The sequence below is a fragment of the Gigantopelta aegis genome, chromosome 4 (genome assembly GCF_016097555.1).
Source record: "Gigantopelta aegis isolate Gae_Host chromosome 4, Gae_host_genome, whole genome shotgun sequence".
Taxonomy (NCBI): Eukaryota; Metazoa; Mollusca; class Gastropoda; order Neomphalida; family Peltospiridae; genus Gigantopelta; species Gigantopelta aegis.
In genome coordinates, this window is record NC_054702.1 from 44,319,882 (window position 1) to 44,341,056 (window position 21,175).

Genomic DNA, 21,175 nt, shown 5'->3' on the forward strand with positions numbered 1-21,175 from the left:
GTTGGTTAAAATGGCAAGGAATATTTCCAAACTAACAACTCAAAATGACCTAACCTGAATGATTTGACCCATAAATTCTCAGCAATGAATGGTGTGTAATCAATGATTTCTGATTTAGTGTTCAACAATCTTCGTTATATTCAGTCATAACTATCACTAGTATACAGCTTGTAAGGCTTACATTGCAGGTTTATTTTATGATGTCAAATTACCAAATCCAATAGCCAATGATTAATAAATCAATGTGCTCTAGTGTCGTTAACCAAAACAAACTAACTAAATGTGGTCTAGTTCAATTTAACAAGAGTCAGTAGTCACATATTGGAACTGGTCCAGCTGACCAGCATGGTTTTTAAGTGAAGTTTCAAACTGCAGATACCTGAACGGTATTTATCCTATCAAGTATGATCATTCAACAATAAGCCAATTTTATAGACATGCTGGATACTTACATGCCAAAACATAATAAATTACATGTAAACATGTCAGCTATGCAAATATATCAACGGACCAGACAAGTTAATGAGAAATCAATGATGTGGATTATGTACTGGGTTTGCACTATAAGCCTCATCATAATAAAAAAGATGCCATCCGCTCATAAAAGTTTGCACTGACTTGCATTGTTTTTAAGTTATACACTTTCTAGTAATTTGACTGGACTAAGGACAGAATACTTGATGTGGGGTGGGGTGGGGGAGGGGAGAGTATGTTTTAATACAAGGAAGGCTCTCTCGTCACGTGTAATTTGTAAACTCGTCACAATCTATGTTAACAAGTTGGGGGCCATCCATAAAATACCTACGCTGAAAATCTGGCATGTTTAACAACCCCTCACCCATGTTGAAAAGTACAATGGACACAATTAGGAGCTTGGATTTTATACATTGTACACCAATAATTTTTAGACATTTAACAGAAGTTAAGTTTAAATTTAACACTGCTGTATTTTTCAAACAAAGTCACTATTGTCCGAACCAAATTGTTAACAACTACAAAAAATTACTCTCCTACCTTTAATTGCCGTTAGATTTCCTCCAAAGTCTGTCCAGACACAAATCGCAAAAAAACCACTACAAATATACAGATTCCACACATGAGACTGCAACGATGTCGCCGATATTGTCTTTGCTGAGATTGCATAGGGAAAAATACATGTAGTTTTCTGCCGTCTGCCATGTTGCTTGTTTATGGAATACTCTTCAAGAGGGGTGAAAGCCTCCAAAGTATGTGACACAATTAATATGAAATCAATGATCTCTAGTGGTATCATTAAAATAATAATAATAATAATAATAATAATAAATAATATGATGTCATCACATTTGCTTTTATATCATAACATGCTATGACTTTGTTAGATTAAATCCTATCCTTTCACCCCTCTTGAAGAATATTCCATAAAAAGTCAAAATGGCAGCTGGTACAAAATTACATGCTTTTTGCCCTATGCGCTCTCAGCGGAGTCCATATAGGTGACATAGTTATCATCTGGTATGTGGAATTTGTGTCATTGTAATGGTTTTTTCAAGATTTCTGTCTGGACAAACTTTGGAGGAAATCTAACGGCAATTAAAGGTAGGAGAGTAATTTTTCATAGTTGTTAACAATTTGGTTCGGACAATAGGTTTTATTACCAGTCCAACCAGAGGGAACTACGGGTTTTTTCTCAGTCCTTTCGTCTGCCCGTCTGTCTGTCTGTCTGTCCGTCAGTCCCACATATAGTTTCCCAGGCCTTTTTTTCATGCTTCAAGATATTGTGCTGACATTTTGTATATAGCTTTACCATGTACTGTTAAATATCAAGTTTTGTCTTACGTTTTGATTATACCTATTTTTGACAGAGTTATGGCCCTTGAACTTAGGGATACGAAAAATGTGTTTTCCGGAACTTGTTTTTGTAATTCCTCATGATATTGTGCTGACATTTTGTGTATAGCTTTATCATGTACTGTTAAAGATCAAGTTTATCTTCCGTTTTGATTACACCAATTTTTGACAGAGTTATGACCCTTGAACATAGGAGATAGGAAAATGTGTTGCAGCCCACCATTCTTTGTATACTGAACACTAAAATACAGGTAATAACTTTAAAAAAAAAAAAAAAAAACCCATCTAAAATACTTGCCTCATAACACATGAGTACAATTAAAACACAACAATGTTTGCCTTTTAAAACTGGCCTAATAAAAATAAATAATTAACTTCACAAAACACAGCTGCAATTAAATGAATTGCTAAAAAATGTCTCGAAATCAGAGTTATGTTTAAAGTACATGTATATATGATAAAACATCAGTAAAGTCAAATGAAGACATAAATGTAAAAACATGTGAATATTCTAATAGTTATGTGAACCAAATCAGTTTGAGACCGACAATAACACAGCTACTGTGTATTTTTTGCTGGTTTGTACACAATTTTGATTAAGAATGTAGAATGAACAAAGCTATATATTTGCATCTTGTCATTGAGGTAATTATAAAAAAAAAACCTAGTTTTGCACAGACACATTTAAGTACATGACAAAGTCATCTGTTAAAGGTGCAGAACCTAGTTTCAGCACGTAAAAATGTACATTAAGTTTAGTTAACTTACAAAGATGCAACATATCTGGATAAGATTATAACAGAGAGAAGCTAAAGTATGTGATGATTAAATAAGAAAATACTGTCTAAAATAACTAGAGCCAGGGCTCATGCGACCGGGCGAAGCGAGCCCAAACTTTGCTCTGACCAGCCTGACTTCGCCGTGCTCGTCACCGTAAGGCGAAATCTGTGTTACCTTTTTGAAAATAGCCATCACTTGCAATGTACACTATCATGGATGAATGGTGACGAACTTCAGGAACACCTATTCAAAGATTATAATTAAGTGTGAAGTGTCTGAGAGTTTGAAGAGAGACTGGTGCCACAAAATCATGTGACAGGCTCACAGATAGACGGTCTAGCTCAGACAACACCCGTGTCTGGCATTAAAAGTAGTCCTACATGTGCTACTGACTGTTGAAGCATATTGTCACGTGTGCTACTGACTGTTGAAGCATATTGTCAAGTGTGCTACTGACTGTTGAAGCATATTGTCATGTGTGCTACTGACTGTTGAAGCATATTGTCACGTGTGCTACTGACCGTTGAAGCATATTGTCACGTGTGCTACTGACCGTTGTCAGGCGAATGTGATGGAAATTGTACAAGGGTGAGGATCTAGACTATGACGAGTGCATTTTTTTAGGGAGTTTGGGTCATGGTCCACCGGAAAATACATTGGACCAAAAATATTTGTTTGGAGCAGCAGACTTCGACGTGAAAAAAATGCGGGGAGTAATTAACTAGTTTTACGTAGACTCTGTCATAATGGATAAATTCAACATAGAAAACAGATGTCGAAATTTGGATTAAAAATTCAAGTCTCTCTGCTGTTAAAAACTTCGCCCTCTCTAAAGTTTGAGAGAGAAGTGACCCCGCTCTATGATTTTGACCTCGCATGAGGCCTGTAGAGCTACTCTCGATAACCATTATTTCTCAGACAAATGTGCATTTAAGAATTATGAAAAATCTAATTTAAATGATCAAAAATGGATTTAAAAGTGAAATATATATCATAGTGTTTAAAAACTAGGGTCCGTCACTTTAAACTATCTCAACAAACAGCTACTAAATAACAATCTTATTACTCCCTCTTCCAAACTGTCAAACACTCTAACAACGTTAACTGATAAATAATACCAGCAAGACTGAGACTGGACAAAATCAAAACAGCAATATGAACTAATAAAGACACATTTTAAATGCTGAGGTGAACTGCTGCAATCTGACAAAGGGAAGTACCTATCTAAGGTTCAAAGCTTTGATACCATGGCTACAATGCTTTCAAATATGAGATAAATTACTACCTATGTAAGACGAAACTAAAAACTGAGAACTCAAAGTCTTCAAAACCTTTGCTGCAAGTGATAACCATCAAGCATTTGTCGTCGTTGTCACTCCCAGCATCTTGTGCACATTGACAAATGTTTGTGTTTTGTTTTCAGCAACTTGAAAAATCCACTACTGCATAATGAATCATTGTATTTAGTTATCCCAACCTTATATTATTTTTAAAAATTAGATATGTTAACATTTTCTTTGTAATTACCACAGATCTGTTAAATTATTTACTCTGTTATTTGTATTTCCAGACAGGTTTTTTTTATTTATTGCAGATGGACTCAGTCTGTATAGTATATTTGTACCAAGTTGACTCGTCATAGAAGGAATCATACCACAGTGACTATACTATTACAGCTGATCAGTGGCCTGTAGCTGACATATATATAGTTCTATTAACAAAAAGAACTGATCTGACTGTTAGGTTAATGTTGAATGTCAGGGTGGGGGACTAATAATTATTCACTGTGTAAAAACAGGGTTGATTCCTGCATCTAGAACTGAAATCCATGTAAGTAGTGTGGTGAACTGTATTCTGAGGTTAAATGAGAGTTACTTTTCCTTTTAGACCCCTCAAAGTAATATTTCAAACTCTAGGTGGCAAATCTATATACTGTAAATCAGGAAATGTTAGCAAGTATAAAATATTTGTGAATTTAGACAAGATGCTAATATTTCATGATGCTAAAAATAGAGACGTACAGCATTCTGTTCGGAAAAAAACGTATGTATGATTGTTGGGTTTCTGGTGATTATCTAAACATAACACTGGTTATATGCTTTTGATTAAACCAAAAGGAATGGAAAGAACAAAAGTTACTTAGCCTGCACATTACAGCAATTTTCGATTAAATTTAAGTTGTCTATATCCTGCAAAAAGTTAAAATTGGTTATTAAACATATTATTTCGTCTGATCTTACAACTTAAACTTATTCATTTTTTAATTTCTAATGTGACGGCCTCACTAAAGTTTTTTGTTACTAATATCTCACTTTTTTGGATTTTGCTATTTTTAAAAAAAATCTTTTTTTATATAGAATGATGTCACTGGGGCTGCTGTTTTTTTCTGAAGTAGAAAATTAAGCATTGGTTTTTTTGTTTGTTTATATACACTCTAATATGTTTGCATGCTCGGCAATGTGAAAACAATATTGGTGAGATAACACAAGCTTACTACTAATGCAGTCCATCAAAAACAAAGTGTAATACATGTAAACAGAAAATAACAAAGTGTATAAAGTTAAACTTCATGTAACATCACCAAATGCACACAACCAATATTTGTAACCACATTGTTGTGAAACCTCTCTGCTAGCCTGGCATGTTTAACTGTGTAAATACTTACCCTTGTCAGATCACAGCACAATAATACTGAGAGAGAAAATATGCACCCTTACAATTTGCTAAAACAGTGTCCAACATGTTTCAACCGAGTAACATGTAAACTTACAATATTAATTTTCTTATTAATCAGTGCGAGAATGTATTTAAACAGGTGGAAATAGTTTCATAAATTATATCATTAAAATTAGGAAAAACAGAGTTGATAAAACAATAACTTGGAATGTTTCAGTCTGAATGTCAAAGTTCAAATTGTAAATACAATGAAATGTTTGGAATGCTGCCTGGGAGAAAACAAACCCAGACAACTAGAAAAGCATTCATAGCACATTGAAATCACCGATATTTTAAAGTAATAATATAAACAACAAATAAACATGACGGTCATCACTCTGTCAAACAGATAGATGAGGTCATGTTTATGAAAAATAAATTATTTGACGTTTTGTCAATCAATATAATAAAGAAAACATATGTACATGTAAATAATTTTTAAAATGAATATATATCAACCATTGCCATAATTAATATTAACTGGATTGCTATATGCTTGAACACATATCATGCTATGCTAACCTACAATGAAAAACATTTTGAAAGTCACAGTGTACATGCATAAAGCATTTTTACCAATTTAAGAACAGATTTAAGATATCATAACTAAAGTAATACTGAGTTGTACATGATACTAAATTATCTTAGGACATTTCACATCCATGAAAATATGTGAGGGAGCAATTTGTGTTGAATGTAGAATAATATAATTGCATGTACACACAAAATATCAAAGTAGGACTGATCTGATTTGTATACCTAAATATACAGTTTAGTATGATAATTTCAATTAGTCAAAAACCAGGAGCTGTAATATGCGATGTCCAGGTCTCTAAGTTAGGTATATCCTAGATTAATGTTGACTTGTTCTGATAAAATCAGGGGGGTGAGGGGTGGGGGGGTGGGGGGGAGGGATGGCAGATGTAGCCCAGTGGTAAAGCGCTTGCTTGGTGCGCGGTCGGTTTGGGATTGATCCCAGTTGGTGGGCCCATTGGGCTATTTCTCGTTCCAGCCAATGAAACACGACTGGTGTATCAAAGGTCGTGGTATGTGCTATCCTATCTGTGGCATGGTGCATATAAAAGATCTCTTGCAGGCATTCTCTCTAAGACTTAATGTAGAAATTACCAAATGTTTAACATCCAGTAGCCAATGATTAATAAATCAATGTGCTCTAGTGGTGTCGTTAAACAAAAAACAAAAACAAAACAAAAATTTAAAAACGTGTGAGGAGCTGACACCACACATTTTGTCAACTTGGCTGAACAGACCTTCAAGACTGGCAAGTCTAGCTGGGAGGGAGGCTATTGCATGTGGTCGCTGCATTAGCTGGGAGGGAGGCTATTGTACGTTATCACTGCATTAGTTGGGAGGGAGGCTATTGCACGTCGTCGCTGCATTAGCTGGGAGGGAGGCCATTGCACGTTATCACTGCATTAGCTGGGAGGGAGGCTATTGCACGTCGTCGCTGCATTAGCTGGGAGGGAGGCTATTGTACGTTATCACTGCATTAGCTGGGAGGGAGGCTATTGTACGTTATCAATGCATTAGTTGGGAGGGAGGCTATTGCACGTGGTCGCTGCATTAGCTGGGAGGGAGGCTATTGTACGTTATCACTGCATTAGCTGGAAGGGAGGCTATTGTACGTTATCAATGCATTAGTTGGGAGGGAGGCTATTGCACGTCGTCGCTGCATTAGCTGGGAGGGAGGCCATTGCACGTTATCACTGCATTAGCTGGGAGGGAGGCTATTGTACGTCGTCGCTGCATTAGCTGGGAGGGAGGCTATTGTACGTTATCACTGCATTAGCTGGGAGGGAGGCTATTGTACGTTATCACTGCATTAGCTGGGAGGGAGGCTATTGTACGTTATCAATGCATTAGTTGGGAGGGAGGCTATTGCACGTCGTCGCTGCATTAGCTGGGAGGGAGGCCATTGCACGTTATCACTGCATTAGCTGGGAGGGAGGCTATTGTACGTCGTTGCTGCATTAGCTGGGAGGGAGGCTATTGTACGCCGTCGCTGCATTAGCTGGGAGGGAGGCTACAAAACGTCATCACTGCACTACAACACTGATTTCCTGCTGCTCATGACTTGTACTTGGCCTTGATGTAGAGGAAGTGATCCCCGCCAACATTGTGGAGAATGTTGTCCTCACTGTTGGAGTGGCTGAAGACAAACACCTGGTGGGGGTTGTGGTGCAGCAGGTAGTGCTCCAGGGTGTCCCAGCCCCCTCCGACACGCACCATCAGATGCTTGTCATTCAGCAGCTAAAACAAAACACACGCAATCATTAGGTGCTCATCAAACCGCAAATTAGTCAAACTCTAATGGATGCATAATATAAGTCACATTTTGGTATGTTCTCAATGACCACAATGCTAATGGTTACACACCTATTCAATGTTACTATAGTGATAAAGACATTTGGGGATGGATGCATAATATAAGTCATAATTAACTCATAATAAACTCTAATGGATGCATAATATAAGACACATTTTGGTATGTTCTCAATGACCACAATGCTAATGGTTACACACCTATTCAATGTTACTATAGTGATAAAGACATTTGGGGATGGATGCATAATATAAGTCATAATTAACTCATAATAAACTCTAATGGATGCATAATATAAGTCACATTTTGGTACATTCTCAATGACCACAATAATAAGACCAAAAACATTATATTATAACCATTTTAAAAATATAAGACAATCCACTTAAAAAAACCCTCAACAGACATGTAAACCCAAACAGTTTTGGATATACTTGAGGTGTAACTGAAATAAATGTATTACAAGTTATTGTGTTTAGAGAATAGATTTTTTATTAAGTTACTGTTTAGAGAATGGGCTTGTATGAAGTTACTGTTTAGAGAATGGACTTCATCAAGTTACTGTGTTTATAGAATGGACTTTTATCAAGTTACTGTGTTTAGAAAATGGACTTCAATCAAGTTACTGTATTTAGAGAATGGACTTCTATCACATTACTGCATTTAGAGAATGGACTTCTATCACATTACTGTGTTTAGAGAATGGACTTCTATCACATTACTGTGTTTAGAGAATTGACTTTTATCATGTTACTGTTTAGAGAATTGACTTCTATCACGTTACTGTGTTTAGAGAATGTACTTTTATCACATTACTGTGTTTAGAGAATGGACTTTTATCATGTTACTGTGTTTAGAACATGGACTTCTATTAATAAGTTACCTGTGTTTAGAGAATGGATGGGAGGATATGGAGCAGGCTAATATGCTATTCCAAGTTTTTCTTTTAACACAAAGAAAGGAATATTTGTTTGATGACACCTCAATCCATTTTAAATTTTGCCTGTTTAGTGTTGCTATCTCAACACTTTGTCGACAGAAAAAGAAATGGAGAGAAAACCAGTGCTGCCGCCACATAAATTACTCCAACCAATAAAGCAGCAAGGCATCTTTTAAATGCATTTTCGCATAGACAAGACATTACATACCACATCCTTTGATGTACCAGTTGTGGGACAATGGCTGGGATGGCAACAAACTCAAGTCAGGGGGTCATTGATCCTGTAAGACATAGCACACTAGACGAGCACTCTACCAACTAAGCTAACACCTATCTTGTTTGCACAAGAGAAAGATAATAATATGTCTATTGAAGACATACTGCAGTCCGTTGAGGTCAACAAATAATCTTTAAGTTGGTCTATACAATAATGTATTGCTAATAATACTGGCTGGATTTGGCCATCAGGCAAAGTGTAAATTGTTTAAGTTGTTATGGTAGAGAGAGAGATCGAAATCCCATCAATGTTTTCATCCTTCATCTGACAGTAATCAGCTTTGTGTCACTCTGTCTGGTGCCACATCTCTAAAAATAGCATGTGTGATAGAGGCATTTCTAAAAGCAGCAAACATGAAACACAGACACATACAGGTACTTGTAAAAATATGAGCACTGACTGTCACCACTGCTGGTATCTATCTGTTAGAAACGAAAGCAGCGACACTGATACGATGCACAATAAAGTGCTGTTTAAGCAGATTACTCCTGACTGTGACTGCCAACTGGTATCAGAAAGCCATACCCTGATAAAGATCGTCTTCTTAAAGATACTATACATTCCTTCCCGTATCCTCTTCACATGCTCTTCACAATGACACTTCCGGGCCATTTTCTGGACCTACAAATTAAAAGATAATTATTCTAACACATTTACAAAATTTAAAATGTTTAATTAATTTATAAATGAAATTTGTCCATAATTAATATAGTTCCTTAAGAAAATAAAAATTATAATAATTAACCAATTCCAGAATAAGTTGACTGGCTTCATTGCCCATCAGTTGAATATTTGGCTTTACTTAAACCCAGAACAAAATCCCAATTTTCCTTTCTATTAAAACCCATTTATTAGATTCTGGTTGGACCTTTAGGGTTGAATATTAGCCTTCCCACGACCAAGTTGTCAGTCTGATCTGTTAAATAAATCACATTTCTCTCGAACGACTAGGTCTGTTCAAAGAAAGAAAGAAATGCTTTATTTAACGACGCACTCAACACATTTTATTTACAGTTATATGGCGTCAGACCTATGGTTAAGGACCACACAGATTTTGTGAGGAAACCCGCTGTCGTCACTAAATGGGCTACTCTTTCCGATTAGCAGCAAGGGATCTTTTATTTGCACTTCCCACAGGCAGGATAGCACAAACCATGGCCTTTGTTGAACCAGTCGGTGCAAGTGGTTTACACCTACCCATTGAGCCTTGCGGAGCACTCACTCAGGGTTTGGAGTCGATATCTGGATTAAAAATATCATGCCTCAACTGGGATCCGAACCCAGTACCTACCAGCCTGTAGACTAATGGCCTAACCACGACGCCACCGAGGCCGATCAGGTCTGTTCAAAGAAATATAAAATATGTAGCAGCAATTCACTGACCCTTTCACTTCACTTACAGAGTAGGTTATTATAAATTCAGAATTAAATCTTTAAGTGGAACGAAGAAATCACAAAGCAATGTAAAACCCTGTGCCCGCTTGTCACATTGTACAGTTACATGTAGCATCAGTACAGATACTTCTTTTACAATAATTGTTAGGTAAGTGAATTTTGCTCATAGCATCATCAATCAAAAGGTCAAAATTGCAAAACCACGCAGTGTTACTTTAATCCGTGTTCTCATCATGCACGAGTACCTTTTCTTACTTGAGGTGTGGGATGGATCAATAAAATGTAGTGATTACAACAATCACACGACACAGGCACTTTGATTTTGCGTAAATCCTTTTGCCCAACCATTCATTCTATCAAACTAAATTCCAAATCATAGTCAATAATATTTAATTAATTAATATGCAATAGCCTCCCTAAACTTTTTTTAGCATATACAAAAATATAAAATAAACCTCTTTATTCCCCCATTTTAAATGAACAATCTAAATTGCCCCAATTATTCTCACTCTCCCCGGTCGTGGTGATGGGATGGACGTTCTTCAATAGTCAGTGGACATAATTATAGTAATAGTTTTGATTGTTAATATTTGTCACCAAAGTTATATGGCCGATGGAAACTGCTGAGCAATCCAGGGAAGGCTCTGGCATATTTCATAATATTGTTTATTAAATAAATCTATTTAAATATAGATTATCAAATGAATGCAGGCCTTGCGCAAATAAAAAATTTGCATAACCTGAAAAGTGGTTATGCCAAAAGATTTTGCATAACCTATTTTGGTTTGCATAACCTGGTTTTTCTTCTTTATAATTTAGAAAACCAAAAATTACTTAATTTTGAGAAACAAGAGAGTGGAATGGTAAGTAAAAAGTATATGTATACAAATGTTTAAGATATTTAAAAATAATAATAATGATTAGGACTATTGTAATAAATTACCAAAATATAGTGAATGTCAGGCTTGTCCTATTATATAAAGCACATCATCATGTGTGCATAACTACGTGTGAATAAATAAGAATTCACTGTAAGGCAACCTCTTACCATTAATTTTATAATATTAGTCTTATATGTGTATATAATGTCATGACATTCAGTCGTGAGTGGGAGACTCAGTGCCATCTTCCTCATCTGAGAAACAGTGGATACTGATACTGTCACTGTCATTATCACTGACACTGTCGTTATCGTCACTGTCACTATTACGGTTAATAATAGGGTCACTGTGACTCTGGTTTACCCTGGTTGCTGATCCAGTTCGAGATTGTAATGACCATCACAATGTCGCCATTTTTGATTGGTTAAATTTGGCTATAACGCCTTCTAACAACGAATGAGTCTAATGCTTGTACACACAATAAAGATATGTTGGTACGTTTCCGGGACTAACCATTCAGTAAATTTTACACAAACAGTAAATCGGTTATGCCAAATAAAATGGCATAACCGATGCACGAACAAAACGGTCGTTTGTGCAATTTGTGCAGGCCTGTGAATGTGTTTGGTATTTGTTTATTTTATGGTCATAAATAACTGGTTCTTTTTTATAATTCTAAATATATATCTCATGCCACATTTGGCAGTGATTTCATTACACTTGTGTCAGTCTGAACACCTTTCCCATGTCAGTTTTAGGAAAATATGCCTTACAGATGGATCAAACAGATTTCATATACTAGCATTGTTCAAGGCAATAAGACTGTACTGTTGTTAAAACTTTAAATATAATAGAAAGAAAGAAATGTTTTATTTAACGACGCACTCAACACATTTTATTTACGGTTACATGTATATGGCGTCAGACATAATTATGGTTAAGGACCACACAGATTTTGAGAGGAAACCTGCTGTCGCCACTACATGGGCTACTCTTTCCGATTAGCAGCAAGGGATCTTTTATTTGCACTTCCCACAGGCAGGATAGCACAAACCATGGCCTTTGTTGAACCAGTTATGGATCACTGGTCGGTGCAAGTGGTTTACACCTACCCACTGAGCCTTGCGGGTTTGGAGTCGGTATCTGGATTAAAAATCCCATGCCTCGACTGGGATCCGTACCCAGTACCTGCCAGCCTGTAGATCGATGGCCTAACCACGACGCCACCGAGGCCGGTCAATTAAATATAACAAATCATTCAATTGTATTTCTCAAACTGCAATCTTGTGGACGTGACACATTTTGGGGCGGGTCAGTCTGGGATCAATCCCTGTCGGTGGGCCCATTGGGCTACTTCTCATTCCAGCCAGTGCACCATGACTGGTATATCAAAGGCCGTGGTATGTTCTATCCTGTTTGTGGGAAGGCGCACATAAAAGATCCCTTACTACTAATGGAAAAATGTAGCAGGTTTCCTCTCTAAGACTGTATGCCAAAATTTCCAAATGTTTGACATCCAATAGCTGACGATTGATAAAGAAATGTGTTCTAATGGTACTGTTAAACAAAACAAACTTTTTATTAACACATTTTCTATTACCAAATCTTAGATATCCATGACGATGGAATAATTTGGTTTTAAAATTCTGATTTAAATACAACATTCAATGCCTGCATAATAAAAATAGCGATACCCTAGCATGAAATTACATGTATACTGGCTACTGTATGTCAAACAAAGGTAAATGCACGAAAGAATGTACCTCGGCATGAAGGTTTAGCTTTTCTGGCTTCTTGCTACCTGCAGTGTTTGGTCGTTTCGTCACCGGCTCGGCCACCTTCTCTTCCTGTTCTATTTCCTTTTCCATCTTGATAATGTTCGGTGGTTCGAGGCCGTACTTGTAGCCGAGTCGAGCCAACTCCAGCAGACACACAATCACTGGCTTCTCATGCTTGTGGGACACTGTCACAGAAACATTTATACTACAAAACTCAAATACAATTACACACAGTGAAATTATTAAGCACCCCTTAAAGAACACTGATTTAGCCTTGATAAAAATGCATTTTTTTTTTAAATTTATCTTTAGAAAGGTCTTCCATCTAGAGGATGTTCTGGCAGCCTTAGAGGCTACAGTGCATCGGGAGTGACATCAGTTACATTTTGATAGTATAAAACTACTCACAGGGGGGAATGAGATGAAGGGTGGAGGCTACAGTGCATTTGGAGTGACATCAGTTACATTTTGATAGTATAAAACTACTCACGGGGGGGAATGAGATGAAGGGTGGAGGCTACAGTGCATTTGGAGTGACATCAGTTACATTTTGATAGTATAAAACTACTCACAGGGGGGAATGAGATGAAGGGTGGAGGCTACAGTGCATCGGGAGTGACATCAGTTACATTTTGATAGTATAAAACTACTCACGGGAGGTTGAGATGAAGCGTGGAGGCTACAGTGCATCTAGAGTGGCCTCAGTTACATTTTGATAGAATAAAACTACTCACAGGGGGGGAATGAGAAGGGTGGAGGCTACAGTGCATTGGGAGTGACATCAGTTACATTTTGATAGAATAAAACTACTCACGGGGGTAAAGAGAAGGGTGGAGGCTACAGTGCATTGAGAGTGGCCTCAGTTACATTTTGATAGAATAAAACTACTCACAGGGGGTAATGAGAAGGGTGGAGGCTACAGTGCATCTGGAGTGACATCAGTTACATTTTGATAGTATAAAACTACTCACGGGGGAATGAGATGAAGCGTGGAGGCTGTAATCCAGGCACATGGCAGTTCCACTAGGTTTAGACTGTATGAGATTACAATTAATGAACATTTTCTTGCAGAAATTGTTAATTATTACCAATATGGGCTCAAATATATGGGGTAATATTTTTTCGATAATTGCAGATTGCTTAAGGATAACTGTAACAATGGACTGAACAAAATCCACATACCCAAGTCCTCAGTTTCAAACAGACACTCTTCTATTATTCCCCAGTTTCTGCACCAAGTGAGAAAATTAGCAGAGTTGTCCCTCGCAAACCAGCTCCCCGACTTAGCCACCATTTTACACTTCAGTTTGCAGTTAGGAAGAGGCTGCAAAATAAGTTATTTTTTAACAGATAAACTCTCAGCTCTAACTCCTACTTCATACATTTCAAATACACACAGACCTACATAATACACACATTATACTATTACAGTGTGCTGTGTGAAATTAAATGTTATGCCTATATAATATGTATTTATGTGTGCAGAGTTACATGTGGAACACATATGTTACAGATATAATGATATACTATACATGACTCAGTGATGTAGGAAGGTGCCAAAAAGTGGGGGTGGGCACACACACACACATATAAATATAAATAAACCATTGCTGCTGCTACTGCATGGATCAAGAAAAATGGGGGGGGGGGGGGGGAGGTACACATGCCCCCTTCCTAGGCCAATACATGTAAATCAGTCATTACAATCAGGGAACACTTTGCTTTCAAAATCTTGATTAGTGATTATGATATTTCTAGTCAACTGAAAATTGATTAGCACCTACTGTTTAATGTTTTAAAATTGTGTAGAGATCTCTGCATAGCGAATCATGACACGATACTGAACAAAATGTTCTCTTATAATCTGCCTTACTTATACCAATACACTTTTCATAACAGTCTGTTGTCAGTGGGAAACACAGATCTCTTAGCTTCTCTGGCTACATTTGTGAAGAAGGAAGCACCAATATTCTAAACTGACATTACTAAATAAACTCTAGTACACTGAAGTGACCCAGTCTATGTTTTGAGGTTTAATTAATAAACTGCAATGAAAATCATACACAACTTTTTCGGGTTAATATTGTTTATTATTGAGCAAGGCTCAATGGGTAGGTGTAAACCACTTGCACCGACCAGTGATCCATAACTGGTTCAACAAAGGCCATGGTTTGTGCTATCCTGCCTGTGGGAAGTGCAAATAAAAGATCCCTTGCTGCCTGTCGTAAGAAGAGTAGCCTATGTGGCGACAGCGGGTTTCCTCTAAAAACAGTGTCAGAATGACCATATGTTTGACGTCCAATAGCCGATGATAAGATAAAAAATCAATGTGCTCTAGCGGCGTCGTTAAATAAAACAAACTTTACTTTTTTTGTTTATTATCATGTTAATACATCACATTTAGGGCCAAACTTGACCCAGACCCGAGTACCCGACACTTACACTAGATGATAATAAGACTAAGGAATAAAGTAAAATAGTGATATGCATCTTAATTCCAGCATTGAACATAGATGCTTTCACCCATTAGTTACATTTTAAAACAACTTGTTGTGAGATAAATGGTATCTAACGGCCACTCATGTAGTATTCTCTATTTAGCCAGTCTCTCAATAAAAAGTTTTATAATTGGTTACAGAATGAGAACATGTCGACACCTAGACATACTTCAGTTAGCTTTCCATCCGCTGCACATTCGGATGCCTTCACTTCTATAATTTTTGCCAGTTTACACAGATGTACACCATTGTCCAAAACGTCCATCAGAGTATCTGTAGAGATGTCAATACCTGAAATAAGTGAATAACTTATATGTAACATTGTATATCTAGAGAATTCTAACGGAACAAAATGAATATGTCATTGTATAAAAGTTTGGACAGACATTCAATTAAATGAAAGTGATTGTGTACAAATATATTCGAATGTAAGCTAGTCACTGCTATTCAAGGACACTGGTGGAACACGACGTTGAGTAAACAATCAAATAGAAGTATTCATCTATATTTCAGCTGAGATGCTAAACTTTAAAAACACTCTTTGGAAGAAAAAAAAGGAGATATTTGTTTAATGACATGGCAGCATTATTTCAACATTTGACTGTTTGAGAAAAAGCCACTACTACCACATAGGCTACCGTGTGTACTCTTATTCATATATATTACTAATAAAACCACACATGCACCTTTCCAGTATACAGGATGTAGTATATATATTTATCCAATAACTTACCCATAATATCCATGTCATAAGCCCATGTGATAATTTAGTTTATTAGCCCGGTTAATAATGGTATGCAAATTTGCAAGGTCTCTAGGTAATGTGTTGCTGTGGATGGGTCATTTGTTTATAAGCCAACAAGACCTGTATACCTGAGCATAACGTTTTCAAAGATTTAGTTAAAATGCGTGACGTCAAACTAATTTGTGCTAATCGTGATGATGTCATATTACCGATGGCGGTGATTTTAGTACTGTGATTTACTAAAAATTGAATTAAAATGTTATTTTAGAAGTGTTATAGGTAGTACTATACCAAATAACTTCCGGCTGGGTCAAAGTTCGAGGTGCACCCAACTTTTGATAGAGAAGTGAACACCACAAGTCCTGTGATTGGTTATAAATGTGAGTGTGTTGGTTGTAAAAAATAATAGTTTCATCTGGGTAAAATAAATGTGCAATTTTATTTCATCTAGTACCAATGTGTCAAGTAGCCTTGTGCTTGAAACATGTATGGGGTACCTGTAAAAAAAAGTACTCAAATTTTGTGCGAAACTAGGGTAGTCATAGACGCTACCCGTTATCTCAGAAACGAGCAGCTTGACCCCCATTTTTTTCTGATTCACTTTAAGTGTAAGGGGTGGTAGTATTTATATCCGTGGCGTTTATGTTGGTTGATACGTTGCAGGTAGGAGTTTTAGCCGTATATGTTACTATTGTCGTCTATGGGATTTGATTTGGTAGTGTACACCCTATAGCACATATTCAGTGCATAATAAAAAATATTATGATTTTGTCATTTTATTTAATTAAACTATACTGGTTGATTAATTAGCCATCACTCGATCATGCAAGTTCACAATGACCTTGACCTTGACAATAATCTCTGTACATGGCTCTGAATGGAGTTTGAATCAAAGTTAGCACTGAAGAAAAGTTGGTTTTGGCCTATAATTCATACTGTAAAGATTTCAATAATTTCTTTTTATATGGTATTTGACTTGCCATATACAACTGCTCTTAAATATGGTATTATATATAGGCAACCTAAACTAAGATTTTAATAGCAATTTATTTTTATATTAAAAATAGCATGTGCCAATAGTGGTTTAATGTCTTTAGTTTCCATTAACATTGTTAATTTTTTATGTATGAAATTCTGAAAACTCAAATTTGTAAAGAAGTTGATTTTTATTGTCATTTTGACATATTTATAGGGTGCTAAGTTATATTTTAGACAAATTTGTAGTTTTATGCAAAATTTAAAGTAAATTTGAAGAAAAACTTTACCAAAAACATAATTAAATTTGTTGTCACTATTGTGCCTTCTGTTCTTATTTGTACATAACAATAAGGTTGTTAAACATATACTTAGATCTCCAGATCATTTTTGTTTCTTAATAATCACTTAGTTAGCTCTCATGAAAAGCATTTTGAGTTTATACTAGATTCAGAACCAATTTTTTCAGATTTGATTATCTGCCTTGGATTAAGTTGATAATTTATTTTATTGTTAAAGCTGTATTACCTAATGTTACTAGCTAAATAAAATGCTGGATTACAGATTGTAGGAATACATCTAATGTACATATTGTATTCATCCGGATTAGAAAATAATGCAAGAAAATAGATGTTCGGGTAATTTTGTCATTTAAAAATAGTTTTTTTCAGTAATTAATCAAAAATAAATGTGTTAAAGCTGCATGATTATTCCAGATATCACAACTATTAAAACCTCCAACTACAGTAGGCTATAAATAAAATATAGTCAGGAATATTGGTGGCTGCCAATGGTTTTGATGGTTCATTATGAAAATCAGCATGGCCGATGGATTTGAAATTCCCACACCTGGCAACTTGAAGACACCCACACCCAGCATACAGGATTTCCTCCCAACATTAATGTTCAGGACATTAAATCATTACTTCATACTGGTACAGTCATGTTTGTGTTTCCTTCCTCAGACAGTGTATTTTTTTAATACTGATATTTCTTTGATGTGCCTGTTAAGGTCTTCATAATCTAGAGGTCAATCAAGTGCATGTGTTTTAATGGCATTCTTTAAAGGGGTAGAGGTACTCTGACTATCTTTGTTGTCTCTACATATATACCTGAGTACACACACCCAACTGAAAGTACCCCGGTAAATATCTTCAGGAGTTTTATTTTAAAACATTTTGTTGTTTAATATGATATATTGCATTTTTACAAAACTATATGCAATATATATGCTTTTTGAGGTGTACATTATATTAGGTTGCACTGTAGAAACAACACTTTCAGTGAGGTTGTCAGTTTATGTCAGAATACACCAGATCCTGGTTGTCATAAAGACACATAGCTGGACACTTTTTGAAAAATGTATGTTATCAGTATAGGTAGTACTATACCAAATAACTTCCGGCTGGGTCAAAGTTCGAGGTGCACCCAACTTTTGATAGAGAAGTGAACACCACAAGTCCTGTGATTGGTTATAAATGTGAGTGTGTTGGTTGTAAAAAATAATAGTTTCATCTGGGTAAAATAAATGTGCAATTTTATTTCATCTAGTACCAATGTGTCAAGTAGCCTTGTGCTTGAAACATGTATGGGGTACCTGTAAAAAAAAGTACTCAAATTTTGTGCGAAACTAGGGTAGTCATAGACGCTACCCGTTATCTCAGAAACGAGCAGCTTGACCCCCATTTTTTTCTGATTCACTTTAAGTGTAAGGGGTGGTAGTATTTATATCCGTGGCGTTTATGTTGGTTGATACGTTGCAGGTAGGAGTTTTAGCCGTATATGTTACTATTGTCGTCTATGGGATTTGATTTGGTAGTGTACACCCTATAGGATAAATAGAATTCGCTACTCGTGTTTTTTAATATGTAAAATATCAACCTTGTATTAAGCTGTATTTGTCTCGACAGATCAAGCTTCGAAAAATACCTATTAACACTCTGCCAAGACAAATACATACTCGGTTGATATTTTCTATATTAAAAAATACTTGTGACGAATCCTCGATATATATATACAGTTTACCAGTATATCGTATGTATATACCAGTATATATATCCCTTTGGACACTGACAGGTACTTGTAGCAACCAAAAGCAATTTAAACAAAATGATTGATCAGATCATTATGAATTGCTAAAAAAAAATTAATAATAACTCACAGTAAATTGTGGATCTATAAGGTGTAATGATTAACTAGCTCATCTGAAAGCTTTTAATATCTTGAAAGCTGCAGGAACGTTTGTGCATATATCCGCTATCAAACACAATCTCATGTTTCACATCAGAAGATGTGTCAGCTGGCATTAATCATCTAGTGCACACTCAGCTGGCATTAATCATCTAGTACACACTCTCTTAGTGACAATTAATCATCTAGGACACACTCAGCTGGCATTAATCATCTAGTACACACTCTCTTAGTGACAATTATTCACTCAGTTGTCAATTTATTAGGTGGCCATTTTTCACCAGTTTGCTTTCTGCAATTACTGAATCTTTTATTTTAAAGGCGCAGACCCTAGTTTCAGCCTGTTTCATTGGACACTGAAGTTTGGTTAATCTACAAACGTATAAATCATCTAGATAATATTATAACCAAGTGAAACTGAAGGGAAAAAAAAAGATTTTTTTTTTTTTTTCATTTCGGCACTGTTTCAAGTAGCCTATTGCTTGAAACATGTATGGGGTACCTGTAAAAAAAAAAGGTACTCAAATTTTGTGCAGAACTACATGTAGGGTAGTCACCTGTTATCTCTGAAATGAACAGCTTGACCTCCACATTTTTCTGATTCACTTTAAGTGTGAGGGGTGGTAGTATTTATATCTGTGGCATTTATGTCGATTGATACGCTGCAGGTAGCAGTTTTAGCCACATATGTTAGTATTGTCATCTATGAGTTTTGATTTGGTAGTATACACCTTAATAGGCTTGGGAAAAGACAATAATTTTGTTTAATTGCATGTTGTTCCTGAATTTCTACGACCTGCTTGATCACAGCCCTGACTTTAAAATATGTAAAACATTATTAGACATTAAACAAATCTACGAATCATTATTATTATATGTACATATATAAATTATATATACAAATTATATTATAATGATGTATTTGAAGAATTATAATGAATATTATTGTATTCACACTGTATGCAGCTGTATTGGTAAAATATATTATATTTTTAATCGGCAAAGTTATTTTAATTTTTAACTTTCTTTTTATTATTATTACTACTTTTTTTGTTAAAGTTCAGTGCCACTTAACTGCCATTACTAAGTCTAAATTGAAACCACAACAGACAATCCGCAAACTACTTGCAGAAAATCTGAAAAAGATGACAAGAATGTTGTTGGTTCTTTGAAGTGTGCATACTATCTTGGAAAGAGGGAGCTCCCCAAAGATGAATTTTCTTACACTGTGAACTTGGTAGATGTTCTTGGAGTTAATCAAAAAAGGAATAATTCTTTTACATACACCAGCCACCAAAGCATTACCGAGTTCCAGTCTGCAATTGCTGGTGTGATTTTTGATGATACCATAAAGAAAGTGCATGATGCTGAATTCTTTTCCCTTATGATGGATGAAAGTACTGACCAGGCTAACAGTAAACGACTTCTGATATGTACATACATGTATATGCAGTATTTCAGTGAAAATTATCTGTCTGGTTCTGTTATGAATTGTGGAAATCATTGAAAATTCAGCTGATGCAAATGTCATTATTTCTAAAGTTCTGACACAACTTAAAGGTAAAGGTTTGGACATTTCTAAATTAGTGGAGCTTGGTACAAATGGTGCAAGTGTGATGACTGGGCAGCAGACCTGTCAACTCTCCTGGATTCGGCAGGAGTCTCCTGGTATTTGATCAAATCTCCTGACAGCCTGTGCTGGAGACAATTTCTCCTGTTAAATGACATTTTTTGTAGGCATTAAAAAAAAAAAAAATCCCCTTTTGCCAAAATAACATAAGGGAAGTAATTCCGCCTTTTTTCCTCATACGTTAAACGTCGGCTACT

At 36.0% G+C, this 21,175-nt stretch overlaps 1 protein-coding gene across 1 annotated transcript in view; it reads right to left on the reverse strand.

The window, feature by feature from the left end:
• Positions 1 to 6,426: 6,426 nt before the first annotated feature.
• The window catches only part of LOC121372141 (growth arrest-specific protein 2-like), a 28,353-nt gene continuing 13,604 nt past the window's right edge, over positions 6,427 to 21,175 (reverse strand). The window contains exons 3-7 of the mRNA XM_041498408.1: positions 15,608 to 15,729; positions 14,123 to 14,264; positions 12,926 to 13,125; positions 9,412 to 9,507; positions 6,427 to 7,596 (exon numbers count right to left, since the gene is read on the reverse strand). Coding sequence (XP_041354342.1) covers positions 7,414 to 7,596; positions 9,412 to 9,507; positions 12,926 to 13,125; positions 14,123 to 14,264; positions 15,608 to 15,729 — 743 coding nt within the window. The 3' untranslated portion in view covers positions 6,427 to 7,413. The remainder of the gene's footprint in view (positions 7,597 to 9,411; positions 9,508 to 12,925; positions 13,126 to 14,122; positions 14,265 to 15,607; positions 15,730 to 21,175) is intronic.